General features: G+C 41.3%; 1 protein-coding gene across 1 annotated transcript in view; it reads left to right on the top strand.

Annotated features, from left to right (window-relative positions):
• Positions 1–22,507, top strand: part of ankrd46b (ankyrin repeat domain 46b) — a 77,375-nt gene extending 54,868 nt beyond the window's left edge. The window contains exon 4 of the mRNA XM_028815424.2: positions 21,691–22,507. Coding sequence (XP_028671257.1) covers positions 21,691–21,907 — 217 coding nt within the window. The 3' untranslated portion in view covers positions 21,908–22,507. The remainder of the gene's footprint in view (positions 1–21,690) is intronic.
• Positions 22,508–23,057: the final 550 nt, after the last annotated feature.

Raw genomic sequence — 23,057 nt, 5'->3', positions numbered from 1 at the left:
TTGGCAGTGACGGGGATTCGAACCAGCAACCTTCGGAATACTGGCGCAGATCCTTAGCCTCAGAGCCACCACTCCGCCCTTATCTGTTATCGTATCTGTTAGCCAGATTTATTCCCCAGTTGGATATTTAAACTAATCCTGAATTAGTCAAAGTTAAAGATAAGAGGGAAGACTTGTGTCTTTGTATAATTCTACAAGTTACACTTTAGTTGCTCACATGTAGCAGTCACATTAATCAGTCTTGAAAAGGTGTCCTCACGGTCCTCCTCAGACAAAAAAGGAAGCATTTTAAAAAGAGAATTTAGAACTGTTGCTTGTTGATAGCGGTGTTGGATAAATGAAACGTAAAAGACAAATAATCTACCATTGTGACTTACAGTTCCACTAATATTATCCCTGCGGTACAGTGTATGGAGCTACTTTACATCAGCTATTTTGTGCACATGCTCAATTTCATATTACAGGCTGCTCTGAAAATTCCAGCAATTGCCTGCTTGCTTGTCTGGATGAGGTGCATTGCAAACTTATTCCACCGTACCAGTATAGCTAATCACATGCATAAGGAGAAGCAACGTTTATTGGACATTCCAGCACACAGACTTGTGACTGATATGGTCACACAATGGAACAGCACATTGGAAATGCTTGAAAGGTTTTTGGAACAACAGCCAGCTATCTCAGTAGTTTTGCATATACTGTATGCACTGAACTTGGTCCTGGTGTGACTGGCATGCAGCAGTCTGTCTAAAACACATCTGTCAAAGGTGCCCAGTCGTTTTTAATTTATTGATGTGATTGTCACATAGTAGTCTGCTGCCCTAGATGTCCAGTTGTCACAAGTTAGGGCTACTCTCTCCACTGACCTGAGAGATGTGGCGATGATTTGCTTTAGATGTTCATAAAGCCTGGGTACAATGACTTCACTCATTTGCTTTATAGTATATCACAGTTCCAAAACTGGTATCATTTGTCAAAAGCCCTCATTCTGAACAACAGTGTAGGGTCTCATATTTTTTGCACACGAGACTAGTTAAATGGAAACATGGAGCTAAACGCCGTCTCTATTGCAGATTATTTAAGCTCGCCTCATTTGGATGTCAACTAAGATCACATTTCCGGGTGATGTCAGGGTAAATGATTTCTTAAGTTTGTTGTTTCCTCAATACTTATGAGTTACGCAGCTTACATATGGCTATGCTTTTATCCAGTTGTTCTTTACAGGTGCATTGTTTGAATCCATAGTTTACATATCTGACTTAAGTGTTGAAGGCACTGATTTCATTTGAGGGGGACACACCATTTTGTGCTAGTAGATACTAAAAGTGCTTTTTCCGTACAAAGCCTTAACTGGCACATTAGTGAAATCTACTGGATTGGACCCCAAAGCATAGGCAAAAATCTACATATAATAATAGAGCTGGATAGAGATTCACAAGATCAACCTTGAGACTTTAAAACTTCAACATCAAATCTTTTATATGAAGAATAACAATCGGAAAATCAAATTTTCAGAACATTTTTGCTCCATGTTACTGGAATTATGGTAATCTCAATTCTGATATTCTTTTTGTTCCTTTAAATGTTTTTGTTTATTATTGTTACTTTTTTTTCTTTATTTTCACCTTATATAGTTTCATGTATAAGGAATTTGTTAGTTTTCGCATACCCCATAGGGTCAGCATGCAAGGTCAGTCATTGTACAGCACTCCTGGAGCACATACAGGTTAAGGCCCTTGCCCAAGGGTCCATAAAATGTTAATGTTGCTATTTTTACAATTAAAATGCAGGCCTCAGGAAATACCTGGATATTTTTATTAACAAAATACAATTCTAAATGCTTATAGTTCAATGACCATTAAAAATCAGGTCAGGTCAGGTTAGGTTGGGGAGCATGTACTAGTGCAGTGCGTTGGTGCACCCACCACATGACAAAACACCTTAGAATCCTCGTTGGCAACCCCCCAAGCAGACACACGGTCCAGTCCCAGCCTCTGGGAATGACCGTCTATCTGCCACAGCCCTTGGCCTGGTCCAGCCACTTGGGTCCTCAGCAATGAGGATCCTGCGAGTGAATCACCCTCAGAGAATTGCACCACAAGGCCATAGTGACATGACTGTCCCTTCCTCACAATGCAGGTAATGTGCCTCATTCAGGACTCTGTTAGCAACCAATCATTCAACACAAAGTCAAACCAGCAATACCAAACGATTCTCTGAAGTGACACTGGATAGTGTCCGTGACTCGCAACCTTATAGCAAAACAGGAATCATCAGGACAACACTTGGTCCTTCATCCTCTTCCAAGATATTTAGAGCGGCCCACACCCCTTTCCAGCAACCTCATGACCCTCCATGCTGTCCCAATCCGTCTACTGACTTCATTGGAAGAGTCACCAGAGACATGAATGTCACTGCTGAGGCAAGTAAAAGTCACGTCAGGGTCAACATTTTCTCCGCAGACAGACACACTGCTGATGGCTGTGCCCAAGAGGTCATTAAAAGCCTGGATATTGTTTTTTTTCTGGACACTCTCAATCCCAGACACTATGATTCTTTCCTCAGTCTCTCGAGAGCCCCGATCAGAGCCTTCATTGACTCTGCAAAGTTAACAGCAACGTTGACAATATCAAGATCAGTGAATCTTGACCAACAGATGCCCTGCAGCCGCTGGACCCCACCACCCTTCCCAACACTCAGTCCGTGCAAGCATTGAACAGAGTAGGAGAAAGAACACATCTCCGACAAACACCAGGGTCAACTGGTGAAAATGCAGAAGTTCTGCCTCCACACTGCCCAGCACTCATAGTACCAGTGTACAGACCAGCCATGACATCAAGCAACTTCAGGGGGATGCCACAAAGTCTCAGGATGTCCAAGAAGGCAACTTAATCAACTGAGTCAAACGTTTTATGAAAATCGAGAAAGGCTGCAAAGAAACTCTGTGGATATGCACTCATTGAGAACACTCAGTGCCAGGATGTGGTCAATGGTAGACTTCTTAGGAGTAAAACCAGACTGCTCTGGTCGATGGTAGGTGAGCAAGTTGTATATAGCTGCCACAATCCAGGCGATCACCCTTCCCTTTCCAGATAGGGACGACAGGTCCCATTTTCAAGTCATTTGGTGTGATGCTTGTCTCCAAAATGGAAGTAAAGATTGCTTACAATCCCAGGAGGACAGCCTTACCACAGCATGGAGAAGTTCATCCTGGATACTAGAGATCCCTGCAGCCTTCTCTACCTTCAGCTGATTCACCACCTGTGCAATCTCAGTGAGATTGAGTGGTTCCCAGCTAATTGGAGGATCAACTTCAAGAACTGTGGACCCAGTGATGTCCAACATCCTTGCCAGCCCAGCCAGTCACAACTGCAGCATCATCAATAAGGACCGTTCCATCACCCACCATGACTGTGACTCTCTGAGGAACAGATAAGAATGTGCATAATGCTTTGATTCTTCTGTAAGCAGAATGCGGGTCACTAGACCATAGATGTTCTGTCACTTGCACACAGATTCCTCTAATAAACGTCTCCTTATCTACCCTCAGAGCCCTTGCAGCCATCCTTCTCAGTTCCCGGTGCAGAATGGAGTTCCCATCAAGCCGTACACTACAGATCCTCTCAATAATATCCAGTGTGTCCTGTGAGATGAAATGTCTCCTTCTGGGAACACCAGCAACACAACACAACCCTCAGCAATTTTCAGGGTCTTGTCATGGAAGGTCACATTAGAATCGGCAGTCGCATGCAACTCTGCAAGTTCCTCACACAATCTGCTTGCAAACTCATTAGAAACTGCCTGATCCTAGAGTCTGGCCATGTCCAGCTTCATTTTCCTATTAGGTGGTAGCTTACTGGACCTAAGTAAGCTGGATCTTCAGATAGCAACAACAAGCCTGTGGTCAGAATTCACAAAATTGGTACATCTGTAGACCCTGCATTTCTGTAGGAGCCTCCAGCGTCTGCCCACAAGGATGTGATCAAGCTCCTTCACCACACCATCAGTACTGGAGCACCAAGCCCAACGATGCCGCTCAGGGTGCTAGAACCAGGATCCAGTGATCTGCAGCCCCTGACCTTATGCAAAGTCGAGGAACACGGAGCCACTTTCACTATGGTCACCAGACTCATGAAGACCAATACAATCCTCACAGCCAACCCTGCCAGTGCCGTTGGTCACATTATAGTCACCCATGACCAGAGGAGTGTCACCTCGTTAACCATCGAGCAAAACTGTGAATAAAATGTCTCCCTCATCAAGATCACTTACTGCGGTCAGAGCATACACTGAAACAACAGACAGGGCACACAGAGAGTGCCTTAATCCAAGTCTCATAATATGCTGATTGAAAGGAGTGACAACGGACACCATCAGGAGGAGCCCATCTGCCATAGCAGCAGCTACTGTCTGAGTATGACAGCCATCAGAGTGACCAGACCAATAAAAGGTGTATCTACCTACAAAGATCTGGCCAGTCCTTGGTCTGTGTACCTTAGAGAGTTCTAATAGCAGAGGAACGATAGTCATCATGGCGAAGAGACAAGACGTTCCACGCACCTACCCAGATGGGCCGCCCCAGACTAGAACCAGAGTGCTGCTATGCAATGGGCGACACCTCAGCATCACACAAGTTCTGATCCCCAATAGGTTCTCTTGCGGTTTCAACTCCTCTATGATTAGGCTTCAGAGGGCTTTCCCCCATCCACTTCATAGTGTGAGCAGCGTTCCTGTGGGCGGCTACAGCTGAGCTACTAATTCAAGTCAGAGCACAAACCAAGCATGAAGTCAAAGGAATTGTCTGTAGACCTCCGAGACAGGATTTTCTCGAGGCACAAATCTGGGGAAGGTTGCAGAAAAATTTCTGCTGCTTTGAAGGTCCCAATGAGCACAGTGGCCTCCATCATCCGTAAGTGAAAGAAGTTCGAAACCACCAGGACTCTTCCTAGAGCTGGCCGGCCATCTAAACTGAGCGATTGGGTGAGAAGGGCCTTAGTCAGGGAGGTGACCAAGAACCTGACGGTCACACTGTCAGAGCTCCAGAGGTCCTCTGTGGAGAGAGGAGAACCTTCCAGAAGGACAACCATCTCTGCAGCAATCCACCAATCAGGCCTGCATGGTAGAGTGGCCAGACGGAAGCCACTCCTTAGTAAAAGGCACATGGCAGCCCACCTGGAGTTTGCCAAAAGGCACCTGAAGGACTCTCAGACCATGAGAAAGAAAATTCTCTGGTCTGATGAGACAAAGATTGAGCTCTTTGGTGTGAATGCCAGGCGTCACGTTTGGAGGAAACCTGGCACCGCTCATCACCAGGCCAATACCATCCCTACAGTGAAGCATGGTGGTGGCAGCATCATGCTGTGGGGATGTTTTTCAGCAGCAGGGACTGGGAGACTAGTCAGGATAAAGGGAAAGATGACTGCAGCAATGTACAGAGACATCCTGGATGAAAATCTGCTCCAGAGCGCTCTTGACCTCAGACTGGGGCGACGGTTCATCTTTCAGCAGGACAACGACCCTAAGCACACAGCCAAGATATCAAAGGAGTGGCTCCAGGACAACTCTGTGAATGTCCTTGAGTGGCCCAGCCAGAGCCCAGACTTGAATCCGATTGAACATCTCTGGAGAGATCTTAAAATGGCTGTGCACCGACACTTCCCATCCAACCTGATGGAGCTTGAGAGGTGCAGCAAAGAAGAATGGGCGAAACTGGCCAAGGATAGGTGTGCCAAGCTTGCGGCATCATATTCAAAAAGACTTGAGGCTGTAATTGCTGCCAAAGGTGCATTGACAAAGTATTGAGCAAAGGCTGTGAATACTTATGTACATGTGATTTCTCAGTTTTTTTATTTTTAATAAATATGCAAAAACCTCAAGTAAACTTTTTTCACATTGTCATTATGGGGTGTTGTGTGTAGAATTCTGAGGAAAAAAATGAATTTAATCCATTTTGGAGTAAGACTGTAACATAAAATGTGGAAAAAGTGATGCACTGTGAATACTTTCCGGATGCACTGTATATTAAAGCAAGGATTTTATCAATGTACCGTTAAATTGATTTTAAAAATATAGTCAAGAAATTAATACTGTTTTAGCCCTATTGCCTTTCTGAGGTAGCATTTGTGATGCATATCCTGAGCACAAGGCATATATGTGTCTGTTTAAAAAAAAAAAAAAAAAAAAAAAAAAAAATCCAGCTTCACCCAGCAAGTTGAGCAGGCGCCATACAAGGATATGATATAGACAGCAAAAATGGATTTCACTGTTTATTGTAGAAGCTGAAGGACACAGAGTAATGGAGACATCCAGTCTTTACTGGATACACTATGGGGTGTTGTTTGTCCCTTCCTTCTTGAAGACTATACCTAGCTTCTTGGTTTTCCTGACCTTACGGAAGAGATTGTTGTCCTAACACCAGTGTCTTAAATCTCTACTCTGTATTCATCTCATTATTGTTAATCACACTATTTAGCTTGTCTTTGAAGCAGTGTGATGGTAGCAGAGGTGGGTAGAGTAACCAAACATTTTACTCAAGTAAGAGAAAAAAAGTACTTGAAAGACTATTCAAGTACTGAGTAACTGTTTGAACATAATAAATTATTTAATTTTTAGAAATGTTGTAGTAAGACAGACAAAAATATAAAATAATGTGAAAATTCTGCTCTATCCAAATAATAAAATAAAAAATGAGTAAAAATAAATAACATCTATACAAAATAAAGATGCACAAATAACACAAAGCTTTTGAAGCCAATACCTACAGTAGGTAACGTATGTTTGTACAGTGCAAACTACTTACAGTGGCAATATTTACTGTTCACTGACAGTATAATCTTTTATATATATTTCTCTTCTGGTTCGTCGTCCTTCCACTTCAAAACCGGTCCCGCCCACACGCAGCCAACGCAGCATTTCTCGATTCCTATTTGTCCTCTTCCAAACACTTCCCCATGCTGCCTGTGGCTCCTTTTCAAAACCGGTCCTGCCCACATGCAGCCGACACAGCATTTCTCGATTCCAATTCGTTATCCTCCAAACACTTACCCACATTCTTCTAGTGCGATTCCTGCAACAAAACTTTTCAAACGCGAACCTCACTTGCTAAACACAAAAAAAGGCATTCTTCCCAACAACTATATGAGTGCCAGAAATGCAATAAGAAGTTCACTACACAGGATTGTCTGAATAAACACAACAAAACTCATTCACAACTCTTGCAATGCGACATCTGCAAAGCAACGTTTGCAAACCAACACAGTCTCCGCAGACATACACACAGTCCTCTTCCCGTTACCACAGGTGATATTTCACCTAATTCCTGTCTTCCCGTCCAAGAGTACAACATTGGGACTCCAGACCAGCAGTGCAAACACTGTCATGCACTATACTGGCCTGCTGAGCGTAATACATTCCAACAAGTATTCGAGGTGCTGCCACAACGGTAAAGTAGCTTTACCACCTTTACGGGAGCCATCTGTGTCTTTATAACAGCTTATTACACAGCAAACATCAGAAGCTAAAAATTATCGTGAACACATTCGAGAATACAACTCTTCTCTAGCATTTGCTTCCATTGGTGCACAGATAACTCAACCTCCTGGCCACAGACCATACTGTTTTAAAATACACAGGCAAATTTATCACCAAATCTCTCCACTATACGCTAACATTTCTACCTCTCCAGGTTATGGACAGTTGTATGTTTTTGACACCGCGCAAGCTACTGAAGTACGCTTACAAAATAAAGCAAATTCTGCATGCAGTACTTCTCCAGCTAGATTCCATGCTCAGAACCAACAACCCCTTCGCTAAATCATACAAACACATGCATGAAATCGCTCAGTCCAATCCAACAGCATCTGTACGAATGGTTTTCAAGGAAAGCCCTAGGCAGGATGATACAATGCCCCGACATGTCACACTGATGTTGCAGCGATTTCTGTCGGAGAAGATGGCGAACCGCCTCCTGAAAGGGACATTTACATCTCTCCCATAGGCAACTCCTGTAAACAGATTTCCACGCTCAATATGAATTGCGATCCTATGGTTTACCCACTTTTTTTCCCTTACAGAGACATTGGCTGGCTCAAAGATTTACAACATGTTCCCGATAAAAGAACTGCCAAGCGAATAAGGCTTACTTAATGCCAATTTTACGCGTACAGATTAGCAATGAGGAATACATTTAGTATTTTGCACTCCAGCGGCAAACTATTCCAACAGTACGTCGTAGATGCATATGTTAAAACAGAGGGCGCGCGTCTCAACTATCTCAGATTACATCAACAAGATCTGCACGTGGAACAATACAAAGGACTATCATACGCACTGCAAGCAAACACTGAAAATAACAACGTATGTGTAGGCAAAATGATTATATTACCGTCCACATTTCCAGGAAGTCCAAGATACATGCAACAAAACTATCAGGATGCAATGGCCATAGTACGAAAATTCGGAAAGCCTGATTCATTTATCACTTTCACATGTACTCCTGCTTGGCCGGAAATTCTACATGCACTGTCGGATACCCAAAGACCAGAGCACAGACCTGATATTGTAGTACGAGTGGATCTTTCGACTCATTATCTGTCATCTCCACCAAAACACCTATTCACAACTGCGTCTTACAAGAAGTATTTATTTCTTCTTGATTTCTGAATTCCTTTCTCACAGTTTTCCGTTCCTATTCTTACACTGCCGTATGCTACGGCGGGCTTCGGCTAGTACTGTATATTCCCTTTGTGGTGTAGTGGGTCCGCGGCTTCAAAAAAAAAAAAAAAAAAAAAAAAAAGGCCAGTTTCAAATCCATAAAGCCATTCACTCTGTGTGTGTGCGTGTGTGTGTGTGTGTGTGTGTATATACGGGTCTGCACAAAAAAAGAAGGGGGAATCAAAGAAAAGGAGAAAAGAAAAGAGGTTAAAAGACATGAAAGGCAGGCTTGGGAATGACGATCTGGCCACCTGGAGGGAGGGAGGAAGCAGTGTGAGCTAGGGCCCCATGAAAGAGCTTTAGCGGTGGAGCTCTAGGGGCTAGTTCTCCCCACTGAACATTCGGGTGGAGTGTGGCGAGCAAGGCAGGTGCCCTCCCTAGGCTTCCGAGGTACAACCACGTGAGTGCAAAGGAAGAAGGGAGGAGAGCCGACCTTGGACAGTCTGGCCGTGATGCCTGGAGGCAGCCAAGACGGAGGTCGGCCGAAAGGAGCTTGTGGCTGCTGAGTCTCCTCCGGCTACGCGAACAATGAGTGAGCTGGAGAGAATGAGAAGTTGGGCTGAGATCAGGAGGAGTTAGTCTGCATTTTAACCGCAGATTTTTAATGGATTTATTTATTGATTTTTTTTAACCCCACTTTCCACAATGATTTTTATGGATTTATATATGTACTGTTTTTTTAGAACACTGCACAATGGACACTTTTGTTTTGACTGGTTTTTAATAGGGATGCACGATAATATCGGATTTATATTTGTATCGGCAGATAATGGGTTAAAATAATTTTATCGGCATCGGACCGATGACTAAATTGGACCGATAATTCAAACCGATATTGATGACGCATTCACTGTGTTCCGGATGTGCCGGACGTTTAGGCGACGCTGGGCTACTGTGCGAAAATGTCTGCGGTGTGGAAGTTTTTCAAAGTGAGTGAGAGTGACATAAAATATGCCATTTGCAACACTTGTTTGACTAATGTTTTGCGTGGAGGGACCAAAGTGCGAAATTTCAATACCACCAACTTAATTACACACTTGAAGACACGCCATCCCGACAAATATACAGAATTCCTCAGAGCAAAAGAGGAGAATCCTGCGCCACCACGCACAAAATCAAAAACTGCTGTTAATCAACGTGTTGATCAGTTACTTGAAAAATCAAAGAAATTTGATAAAGACAACCCTAAAGCTAAAACAATTACTGCAAAGGTGATGGAATTTATTGCTCTGGACGATCAGCCATTTTCTGTTGTCGAAGATACAGGATTTCGAAGGCTGCTTGAGTATCTCGAGCCCCGTTACCAGATACCCAGTCGCCGTTATTTTTCGGACATAGCGCTTCCAGAGTTGCATAAAATTGTGGAAAGTCATGTGCACACACTCCTTGCTGAAGATGTCACAGCCATAAGCTTTACCACTGATATATGGACATCTGATATGAGTGCTATTAGTATGCTTAGTTTAACTGCTCAGTGGATCGACCGCAAGTTTGAATTGCAGAAAGCAATCTTGCACGCCCAAGAATGCTCCGGATCACACACGGGTGCTGCACTCTCTAGCTTTTAAAAGAATGTTTGAAACATGGAAAATACCCAAAGAGAATGTTCATGTAGTATTACGAGACAATGCACGCAACATTGCAAAGGCTATGGAGGAATGCGGGATCCCAAGTTTGCCATGTATGGCTCATACTTTACAGCTTGCCGTGAACGATGGCGTACTATCCCAGCGCAGTGTCTCTGATACAATAGCGATCGGCAGAAAAATAGTCGGTCACTTTAAGCATTCACAATTAGCCAACTCGCGTCTCAAAACTATACAAACTGAACTTGGTATGCAGCCGAAAATGCTTCAGCAAGATGTTTCGACTAGATGGAGCAGCACATTCTATATGCTGCAAAGCTTGCTGGAGCTGAAAAGAGCCCTTGGGGCTTATGCCTCCGATTTTGAGTTACCTGCAACTCTAACGCCTAATCAGTGGGGTTTGATCGAGAACATAATCACACTCCTTGCTCCATTTGAACAACTGACAAAAGAAATTTGCCAGTCTGAAGCCTTGGCTTCTAACGTTATTCCCTCAATTAATGCCTTAAAACGACTGTTGACTAAAAGTGCTCATACTGACTTCGGAGTCAAAACCAGTAAAAGCGCTCTCTTGGAGGCTGTAAACAATCGTTTCATTGAGATTTACAAAGAATCCATGTACTGTGTTGCCACTATTGTAGACCCGAGATACAAAGACCGCTATTTCGATGCAGATGTAAAATCACTGGCATTCAAAATGCAAGCTCAGGTGGAACTTGCATCGAACGAAATGCAGACGACTGAATCACAGATAGATGGTCCACAAAAGAAAAGGGCCAAGAGAAATGACGAAGTGGCTTGCACGCTCTTCGAAATGTACAACGAAATTCTTGAAGAGAACACATTGATGCCTCGGGAAAACAGCCAGATGACAACAGAGGCGAGTTAAAAAAAAAAAAGCTCTGTGGAGATCTTTACAACATTGTTTTAAGTAAATAACATGGGCTGTCGGATATAATATCACTATTCTAACATAATTCGAATGTATACAAAATCTTGGAAGGCAAGAAAGAAAAACGGCAATCGAATGTAAAAAGAGCGGTTGTAGGTTTTACCTCTCACTAACTTTGGCTTCATGTTACTTAAGACGTGCTGGACACTTTTGTGGGATTTTACAGATCTGTTTTTGCACGCAAGTTTTTAGGATCAGTCTATGCGTATTTCTAAATTGTTAACCCATATTGTTATTAGTCATTAGTTAAACGGTCAGCATCTTCTGTGTTAAACACAACCATTTTAAAGATTGCTAGTTTTCATCAAGCGACTGAGCCAACTATAGCCTATGCTTCTTTGCTTCATATTGTTGTTCGGTGCGTGTTAACTAAATAGTTTCATAAATAAACAAACTCGTTTTACATTTTTTTGTTACTTTGAAAAATGCTGTCTGCTAATAATTGATTATAATACTTTGTTGAGGTCTTTCAAGTATTTTGTGTAACATTTAATACACTTGTTTCATTTGTAAAACACTTAAAGGGTCACAATGCTTCAGTTTATTTACTGTAAAAAATAGACAAAGGGATATAAGGTCCTCTGGCCTCTAGGAAAAAAAGAAAAAAAATGACTGCATTTACTTTGTTTGAGCAATCACTGACAATTTTGTTTGTTTTTCTTTTGAACGTTGTCTTTAGAAAGTGCCTGTGCGGTTTGTGTCTTACTTCTCTTTGCGTTGCTTTTTGTGGGACAGCCAATCACATTCATGGAAGACACTGTTTTCAACTGAGTCTCTTAAGCAATAATGAGCAACTTGTAAGCAGATCATGCCCAATGCGTCGATCGTGTTGCATTCAAAAAAAAATTTTTTTTAAACGTTAGTCTATCATATATCCTCCCTATGGCATCTGCCACTTGATTGACATACAGGGCGGCCAGTCTGAGATCTCTTTTCTTCTAACACACTAGTCATCCCGCACTCACGATCAAACGCGCGAGCTACTGCAAAACTCCGGCTGTTGATCTAGTTAGCCTTCCAATTTATATCGACTAAAGAAGGGATTTTTAAAAAAAAAATTGTTTGGGCAGGGTATGGGCTGGATGTGGAATTGGAAGAGGATTTTTTACTCACAATGTCACAATTGAAGTGCGTTTGTCTGATATGTCAATCTATCATTGCTATTCCAAACAAGGAAAATGTGGAAAGGCACTTTCGGACTGTTCATAAAAACTACGAAACTGACTTCCTTCCGAAAAGCGATCCGAGAAAGAGAAAGGAGAGGGAACTAAAATCGCCGTTAATCGGACAGCCGTCATTTTTCACATTCAGCTGAAGTCTGAGGCTCATGGACAGTTTTGGAACTTACTCACAGAGAAAAAGTTCCCAAAAATGAGGAAATGTGCTGCCTCCTTGACTGCATTATTCGGCTCTACTTATTTATGCGAGTCAGCCTTTTCCCATGTGAAGATTATTAAATCCAAGTACTGTAGTGACCATAAATGTATTGAATTGTTATTGTGCCATAAGGGTTATTCAGTTATGCAAGGTATGACAACATATATTTTATGTATAATGTATACTCAGTATATATATATATATATATATATATATATATATATATATATATATATATATAATTTTTAATGTAGGTAGATCATTTCGATCTGGTCATTTTAAAAGTAGCTCGCAAGCCGAAAAAGTGTGGACACCCCTGATCTACAGTGAAAAGCAAAAATATTAATAATAAAATGTTTCAAAAAACAGCAAATACAATACAGACATGCATTCAATTCAAATGCCATATACTTTTTTTTATTGTAAGGATTCTAATCTTAATCTGACAGCCCTGGTAAAAGCCAAAATGCAGATCTATCTTTTAGATATGAAAGATGACACAGAATATAATATTGTATATGTATGCATGCTACTTGGCAGGTGCAGGGATTTCTTTCTGAAGCACCAATCCCGAGGAATGAAAATCCACTGAAATATTGGAACAACAACTGGAGTCGGTTTCCTACCATTGCCAAAGTAGCACGCAAGTTCCTGTCAGCCCCATGTACTAGTGTGGATAGCGAGAGATTATTCAGTTTGGCTTCTAATGTGATCAACGAAAAGAGAAACAGAATTTCCTGTGGCAAGGCAGAGATGCTCTTGTTCGTTAAGAAAAACCTCCCCATCATGCTTAAAAAATAGAAAAGAATGATAAGCCTCCAGAAAAAAAAAGTTACTTATTTCTTTACTGTTGTACGCTTTTCTGATTTTTAAAATTATAGATTGGTTAGATTTATTCCATCAAAAAAGAAAGAAAAAATGTTACGTGGTAAACTATTTAATACTGCAGACTGTAAAACAAAGGATCAGATAGCCAGTCAAATGTGATTGAGCAGAAGCCATTTTAATGATTGTAAATAATCTGCAAAAGTTGTTATTCTTAAGTTGTATTGCTTATTTCATTGTAATTGTACATTTTACCATTTTTTTTCAGTTTTCATTTTTTCGATTATTGTTGAATTTGTTGTATTTGTTCCATCAAAAAGAAAGAGAAAAGTTATTTAAAGCAAAAACCTGTAGAACTGTTACCCATATAACCAACAGGTAGCCAGCTAAATGTGGCAGATATCATTTGTTTTTAATGATTGAATGTGGTGTGCAAAATTGTTATACAAATAAATGTTCACTTTGTCTGTAATTCTTGTCCAGACAGATCAAGTCTAATTTTTCTCTGTATCTTATAAATATGTATATCGGCATCAGTATCGGCATCGGCAGATAAGTACATAGACATTATCGGATATCGGCATCGACCCAAAATTCCCATATCGGTGCATCCCTAGTTTTTAATAAAAGCACTTGAGCACTTTTTCCACCATCCTCTGGCCTCATCAGTGAATTATCCTCATATGTCAGCTCATCTTGGTCATAACTATCGACGGTGTGGGTTCAGCAGACTCCCATGTGGGAAGAGGGAGTCTGTAGGGGACCGGCATCGTCACACACTTACCCTCCAAATAGCACAGCTGATTGAAAATAACATTAGAACAAGGCAGCTTGTGCACGTACAAGAAGTCTCACTTTACCATGACTGTCTGTGCATGTCTGGTTAAAACGTGCTTGTTCTTCACTCAGTGAAGTGATGGTTAAGCTTCAGCAGGAGTTGGCTCTCAAGGTTCTTGCTGTGAAGCTGTGACTGTTTAGCAGTGAACAGGAGCCCCGCATGACTAAAAAGTCTCTCACAGGCTGCAGACGCAGGAAGTTTGTGTGTGGTCATGTGACTGCATGGCTACGTCTGATTGGTGAAACGGAGTCATCTGATTATTGTTGCTAAGTCTGATTGGTGAAACATGGTCATGTGATTATTGTTGCTATGTCTGATTGGTGAAAGTCATGCAGTAGAGCCACTGGTGACTTCTCTCTGGCAAAAATATAGTGTATCTGATGTGTAAATGGAAAAAAGTAACGAGTTGAGTGTTGCCCAATGTAGCGGAGTAAGAGTAGCGTTTCTTCTTCACAAATGTACTCAAGTAAAAGTAAAAAGTATGGTGCAGTAAAACTACTCTTAGAAGTACAATTTTTAAAAAAAAAGTTTCTCAAGTAAATGTAACGGAGTAAATGTAACTCGTTACTACCCACGTGGTAGTAGTACAGTTTTGTAATGATGAAGCCTTGTGATGGGGTGTTTCACACCAGTCAACATTCGCAGGTTGTATGTTCCACTTCAGTTATCATCTTTGCTGCCTATAGTCATTGACTATGCCATTTAACAGTTATGGTGATGGTATATTTTTCAGTTTTCTTTTATGCAATAAATTATTATTTCAGATCACAGGATGAGAAAACTATCATTTGCTAGCTTTTGTTTTTGCATATAGTATTTTTATCTACATGTGAAACACATGATAACAATTTTATGTCTTGCTGCATCCAGTATTAGGAGAAATTGAGCATTATATTACAATGTAATTCTAAATGTGTTTTTACATATGAAACATTTCATTAATTCTGATTTTTTTAAGAAGTTTGACACAGGAAAATACCTTAACATAGATACAACTTTCATGTCCAGATTCAATGTGGTGGCGCACATAGACGCAGCAGCTCGGTGCTCTTCCTTTCGGTGTTTTCTCTATCTGTTTGTGTATGTGTTTTGCCTTTCATCATAATGACATTTTGCTGGGCAAATAACATCAACTGTTGGCACAATCTCATACAGGGAGCAGGCTGTTACAGCTGAATTTCTCCCCTTCCACAATATCCTGGCAGACATAGCCAGGCGCCCATGCTCCCCTTGGATTACCTTCCTCAAAGGCAGGAGACGGAGGCGGCGCAGGACAGGAAGCAAATGCGGTACTGTAGGGCTGGTGCGCTGGCGAGGTTAAAGAGACGGCCACACAAGCCATCTCTTCCTAACATGTTTTTTACCAACGCAAGATCTCTTGCAAATAAGTTGGATGAATTGAAGCTACAGGCTGCAGCTAAATATGATCATAAAGGACTCTTGCATTCTGCTAATCACGAAGACCTGGCTTCATTCACTCATTCCTGATGCAACTATCAAGTTACCAAGCCGCACAGTACACCAGCAGGACACAACTGGAGAATTTAGTAAGAGAAAAGGCAGGGGTGTGACGGCGTGGGTTCAGCTTCATGCTCCCACCTCTCTTTTTGGGAGCCCTTGAACCCAACACCATTGGTAATGTAACTGGATGAGCTGGTCTGATGGGGGACAAATCAAACTGAGTAAGGGGATGGTGCAAAAAGTGAACAAGTGCTTTTATTAAAAGAAAAAAAATCCATACAATCAAAACAGTGTCCAAAGTGCAGTGCTTCAAAAATGTCCACAATAAATAATCCATAAACACAGGGTGAATAATAGTGTGGGTAAAATAATCCAAATAAATAAATCAAGTTAAAACAAGGTTAAAAACAGGTTAGAAACTGTCTCTTTTAAAATCTCCGATGCCTTCACCTTTCATCTGTCAGATCCTCTGCTTATTCCTCTCAGGTCTGGCAACAAAGGAGATGCTCCTTTCAACGGGTGCAGCTACCTTAAAAACTGGTCCGTTAGCCTTCCGTCACCTGGATATGTACCGCCGGACCGAGACTCAGGTTCCCCAGTGACCAGGGCACTCACGTTGGGACTCTCTCCCCCAAGCCTCCACGACTCCCAATGCATTCTGTGGAAAGCCGCCCTCGATTCTGGTCACTCTTGCTCCTCTGAATAACTAGGTAAGAGTGACCCAATCCATCCGCCCCCAAGCGCCGGCCAAACACCCTGCCAGAGCTCTCTTCCCAGTTGCCTGCCATTACTCCAGTGAGCCTGCTCTCTTTCACGCTTGCTCCTGCACCAGATCTCCAATTCTCCAGCCTTCTTCTCCCTTAGCCTCCATCCCTCTCTCTTTTCTGTCTCTCTCCACACTTGTGCTCTTCCTATTTATAATGGCGACGTGGCATGGGTGTGGCAATTAGCAGCTCCTGGCATCAATTACGGACATGGGTGATCCTGCACCCATGCACTTCAGTGTGGAAATGCCCCTGCCCGTATCGCGCCCAGGGACCACTTTGGCCAAACTACCACGCCCCCTCCTTAAATAATCACCGCACTCATGGCTTATTTAAAATGGCAAACAGCTGTGGACCTCACTTTACCACAGAGGGGTGGGGAATTATGCTTGTATGTCAGCAACAGCTGGTGTACTAACATTAAGATCATACTTAGTCACTGTTTCCTAGAGTATGGAGTTTGTGACTGTTACATGCAGACCCATATATCTTCCCTGGGAGTTTACTGTAGCCTTGTGTGACAGATAGGGGGCGCTATTGCTCCCTTGAACCCTCGGATCAGATGCCAGACACCAGATAAAAGTCCAATAATTGTTTTTATTCGGACAATACAGTGCACCAAGCACCCTCCACTCCACAATACTCATAAAACAATACAATACAGTAGCCAATAATCAATCCTCTACTCCCAGACGCGTTGCCACCCTTCCTCCCGACAGCTCAACCCTGGGATCTCCCACACTTGGTAATTGCTGTGTATATATTCCACCGGATGATAATGCTAACTCAGCTCTTGGTTATTTATATAGTACCATTAGCAGTCAACATAATTTGCATCCTGAGGCCATTCACATCACAGCAGAGGACTTTAACCGTGTTGATTTAAAAACGGTGCTCCCCAGATTCCATCAGCACATTACGTGTACTACTAGTGGAGCAAATATACTGGTAAAGGTATATTCAAGTATCAAGCAGGGCTTCAGGGCTAAATTACTACCACACCTGGGCCAATCCAAACCTCATGTCCCTGGCATATAGGAATTATTGCATTTGAGACTGCTAAAAAGTGGCCTGAAGGAACTTTTCAACAGCTGCAGGATTGCTATGAGAAAACAAACTGGGATATTTTTGAAGATCTGGAAGAGTATACTACAGCTGTTTTGGGCTATATTAAGTTTCACATGGACACTATCACCATGGACAAGTGTATCCACGTCTATCCCAACCAGAAGCCCTGGATGACAAAAAAAGTACAGGACCTGCTCAGGGACAGAAACTCCACTTTCAGGTCTGGTGATAAGGCACAATACAGTGCCTTGAGCCAAATTAAAAAAAAAAAAAAAAAAAAAAGGCCAAGTCTTCTTACAAGAGAAGTACTGAGGACAACTTCCATAGTAATAACACAAGGCAGGTGTGGCAGGGGTTCAGCACTTTGCTAGCTACAAATCCAGCAGTCCCCCAGCTGCTGATGGTGATGCTTTGCTGGCTGAAGAGCTGACTTTGCTCACTTCAAGATGAAGTCACCAGAGACAGCTACATCATATCCACCAGCCCACAACAGCCACACTGTCACGGTGGAGGAGCATGAGGTGAGGTGTAAATTGAAGGCAGTGAACTCAAGGACTCGGCTATGGGTCCAGGTGGCCTCTGTGGACGAGTGCTGTTGGACTTTGTGGATTAACTGGCTGGGGTCTTTACCAAGATCTTCAACTACTCCTTATTCCAGTCTACTATTCCATCCTGCCTGATGTCCTGTATTATTGTTCCACTGCCAAAAAACACTACCATCAGCAGCCTGAATGACTATCATCTAGTGGCACTTACCCCTGTGATCATGAAGTCCTTTGAGAAACTGGTCCAGACTCGTATCACTTCTAACCTCCCGTCCATGTTAGACATACACCAGTATGTTTACAGGTCAAACAGATCTACAGAGGCCATAGCCGCAAATCTCCATGCTGTCCTAACCCACTCAGAACAGCAGGGGAGTTATGCTAGGCTGCTCTTTGTGGACTTTAGCTCTGCATTTAATACCATCCTCCCCCATAAGCTGTTAATCAAACTGACAGACCAGGCACTATCCCACTCTATCTGCCTCTGGATTATGGATTTCCTCACAGATCGCTCCCAGAGGGTAAGAATAGACCCCTACATCTCTTCTGCCCTCACTCAGCCTTCACACTGGTTCTCTGCATGGCTGCATGCTGAGTCCTCTTCTCTTCACCCTCTACACCTGTGACTGCACCCCAGCACACTTCAGCAATGACATCATCAAATATCCGGATGACACCACCTAAGTGGGGTTCATTTCTGGGGTGAATGAGACCGCTTATCGGGACGAGATGCAGCGACTGTTTGTGTGGTGCAGAGGCAACTATCTGGTTCTTACCACCAAAACCAAGGAGCTGATTATTGAATTTAGGAGGAAAAAAAACAGATATTCAGTCCCTTTTTCATTGGCAGGGGCTGTGTGGAGAGGATCTCGGACTTCTAGTTCTTGGGTGTGCACATAAAGGAAAATCTGACATGAAGTACTATAACCGCAAACTGCTAAAGAAGGCACACCAGAGACTTCACTTACTGAGGATCCTCAGGAAGAATACTTTCAATAAAAACTGCTCATGTCCTTCTATTGTTGCTCTCTATAGAGCATATTTACTTACTGCATCTGTGTGTGGTTTGCCAGCTGCACAGTGTCAAAGAGGAAAGCACTTCTGGAGGTCATCAGCACCACCTAGAAGATTATAGAATGCCCTCTCCTATCCCTGAAAAATTGTTACAGTTCATGTTGCCTTGAAAAGGCCCAGAGCATACTTAAAGATCCATTCCATCCTGGTCACTGTCTGTCTGAACTGCTGCCCTCAGGCAGATGTTTCAGGATAATAAAAACATGAATAAACAGATTAAAAAACAGTTTTTATTCATTGGCCATAACTGTGCTAAATGCTGCTCATATTGTGAAACCTTAAATTATGCAATGAATAAATATCAGCAGAATGTGAAAATGTCTTGTATGTGTGGCATATTGTATATATTTTTACAGGTTTTATAATCCTTTTTTGCTTTGCACTGATAGGTTGGAATCCAATTTCGTTGTATATATTCATAAAGACTTATGAATTTAATCAGTTGAACTTCTCATTTGAGTCTGCAGAGGATACATACATTGCAAGCATCCCACCCTCCTGGAGCCACACCCCACCTTGAATAATGCTATGATAACTGTATTTTTTAAATTACAGGAACAATTGGTTCAAAGGGAAATGATAAATAAATAAAACCTTACCTACTTGGTAAGCTTTAATTAATATCCAGTGAGCCCTATGACATGACATTTTTAGACACTTTCCTTAAAGTCTCTGTGGTAGTCCAAAGGGGGCCCTGTGCTCCACAGAGTTCTCTGTTGCCCTTTAAAAACTAGATTTTCTCCACATCTTCCCAGCTGCTGATCCATTTAAAGTGAAAACATGTTACAACCACTCTTACAGGTTGTGGATTATGTGCTACACTGTAATGACTGTGAAGGATAAGATTGGCCTCAGGCCAGCCACGACTACTACTTGCTTTTAAAATGGATAACTTGCCCCAGTTCCCTCAACTAGGGTCAATGTATTGCCATCTATTGACCATGAGGTATCATGGTATTACACTAGCACTCCATGACCTCTGTCTAACCTTAGCCCCTGGAAACCTCTTATTAATGGGGTAAACTGTAGTTGAAAAAGGTATTATTACAAATGTAAATTGGAAATTGCAGACTTTTAACCTTGAGTTCAAAGCTTATTGTTATGGTGGGTACCCTGGGAATTGAGCTTTTTGTCCTGTTTCTACCACATATCTGCTTAGGTCTGAATTCTGTTCTTTTCCATCTTTACTGATATTGTTGTCTAAACAGTATTTTTTCCATCCATCCATCCATTTTCCAACCCGCTGAATACAAACACAGGGTCACGGGGGTCTGCTGGAGCCAATCCCAGCCAACACAGGACACAAGGCAGGGAACCAATCCCGGGCAGGGTGCCAACCCACCGCAGGACACACACAAACACACCCACACACCAAGCACACACTAGGGCCAACAGTATTTTTTACTTAAGCTTAATTTACTGTCATCTGCAAAACTGAACATATTCTTAATTACATTTTTAGCTATATCATTTATATAAATTATAAAATGTGATGACCCAAAGATTGGTCTTTGAGCTATCCTGATGATCACCTAACTTTTTAAATTAATTCCAAACAACATTTAGAGTAACATTAAGCTTGTCTAAGAAAAATGGTCTTGTATTGGGAGTGCTGCAGATTTTTCAAGTGGGTATAACTGTGTATTAATCATACTTTTTCAGTAAGGTATAATGCATGTATGCTGGCTTTTGAGCAACAATGGGTGGAAGGTCAGGAGTCATATTGAATAGGAAAAAGTCTATTGTTAGGTGCCAACAGTGTTGAAAATAGTCAAAGATCCCGGAATAAAGCACACAAACAAAGGGAAAAATTAAAATTTGAAGTTTAAGGCACAATAACCTAAAATTAAAATGTAGCATTGAGTCATATGAGATGCTCTACACCTCTTGTGGCCCTTTTGTAATCTTCTTCTTTCGGCTGCTCCCATTAGGGGTTGCTGCAGCGGATCATCTTCTTACATATCTTTCTGTGAGTGGCAGCCTTTTCAGCAGCTCCGTGTATGACTGTATATGTATGTGTACTTTTCTACTTTTATTTTTCTATTTTTATTTATTGATTTATTGATCACTCTTGTGAATTTCCCATTGGGATTAATAAAGTATCTATCTATCTATCTATCTATCTATCTATCTATCTATCTATCTATCTATCTATCTATCTATCTATCTATCTATCTATCTATCTATCTATCTTGCTCTGTTACACCCATCACCTGCATGTCCTCTCTCACCACATCCATAAACCTTTGCTTAGGCCTTCTTCTTTTCCTCTTCCCTGGCAGCTCTATTCTTAGCATCCTTCTCCCAATATCCCACCCAGCATCTCTCCTCTGCACAAACCAACACAATCTCACCCCTCTGACTTTGTCTCCAGGAAATGCACTGTATTTATTGGATTCTTAATTGCTTTATGATTTTGATTTTAAAAAAGTAATTGTAATTAGCATTGCATGGTACTGTTAACTACATTTAAACATTCTTTCTTTTTTAGTGCCATGGAAAGTCACTCTTTGCTTAATCCAAACCTACAGCACAGTGAAGGAATGCTGTCAAGCTTTCGAACAACGTGGCAAGAGTTTGTTGAAGATCTGGGATTTTGGAGAGTTCTGCTACTTATTGTGGTCATTGCTTTACTTTCTCTTGGGATTGCTTATTATGTTAGTGGGGTTCTGCCATTTGTTGAGAATCAGCCTGAATTAGTCCATTAAGCAAAATTAAAATCCTTTCTTGCTTTGTGTTCTTGCTTGCTTGCCTTTCTTTATTAAATGTGTGGTAACCTCCATATGTGATGAAACTTACTGCTTCAACCTTCTTGTTTATAAAAGTGAATAACAGTGTAATGTGCTTAACAGTATTTATAATCTTATTTTTTATTCACGTTACCATTTCTTGTCAACATTTTTTAAAATTAAATGCCATCAATTGTCTTATCTTCTATATTTTTTGACATTCGTTACTATACTTTCTAAGCCATAAAAGCCATACTTATAAGAGTACAGAGATTGGTGGTATTGGTTAAAAATAAAAATTATTTTGTACATTAAATTCCTTTTTTAATTACTAATCCAATGGTGCCACTTTTACCATATATTCATAGTTTATGGTTTGTGCTAGTACTTTTGGTTTGCATTCCTAATAACCCCAACGCATAACGGGTTGTTTTTATACGTCTAATTTCACTGATGGGCAACATTCATTTAACTTGTTTAATTGATCAGAAATAACAATGTTATTGTAAAGAGTTTTGAAAAACATTCTGCTAATTGTTTTATTTCTTGTGGTTCATTAAAATTTGTGTATAGTATTTAGCTGTTTGTGTTTTCATTGCTATATACAAAATATACTGGACATAATCGAATTTCTGCGCACTTTACTAACAGAACAAGTAAATGTCGGTTATAAGCTTGTGTACTTCAAATTACTCAAAGCTTCAATAAGAAAAGTTTTCTAAGGTAAATGGATTGTTTCCAATGTTAGCAAGTATGTCATCCCAAATTTTGAGCCCTACGGCTAAAGGCTTTCCCTTTAGTTTTAGTCATCCTTGAGATTTTAAACAGGTGTACATTCATGCTTATCCTGTACACTTCAGAGTATAGGTATCAACGGATTCTTTAAGGTAAGGTGAAATTAAGCCATTTTATTGGTATATACCTTGTTTAAAAAAAATGTTTAGTTATAATCTTTGCTTCTGTATTTGGATTAACTGTAGTAGCTGTAGTAGTAAGTAAAATTTAAGTAGCCTTAAAGTAAAAAAAAAAATTCTGCTTGATACAGAGTTTAAATTAACTAGCCTTTCAAATTTTTGCAAATGAAAAACACCTTTATTTTGCAGTGTTTAGAACAAGGACAAAATCTGTT

Source organism: Erpetoichthys calabaricus, chromosome 12 (assembly GCF_900747795.2).
Source record: "Erpetoichthys calabaricus chromosome 12, fErpCal1.3, whole genome shotgun sequence".
Classification (NCBI taxonomy): Eukaryota; Metazoa; Chordata; class Cladistia; order Polypteriformes; family Polypteridae; genus Erpetoichthys; species Erpetoichthys calabaricus.
This window is presented reverse-complemented; position numbering and strand designations above follow the sequence as displayed.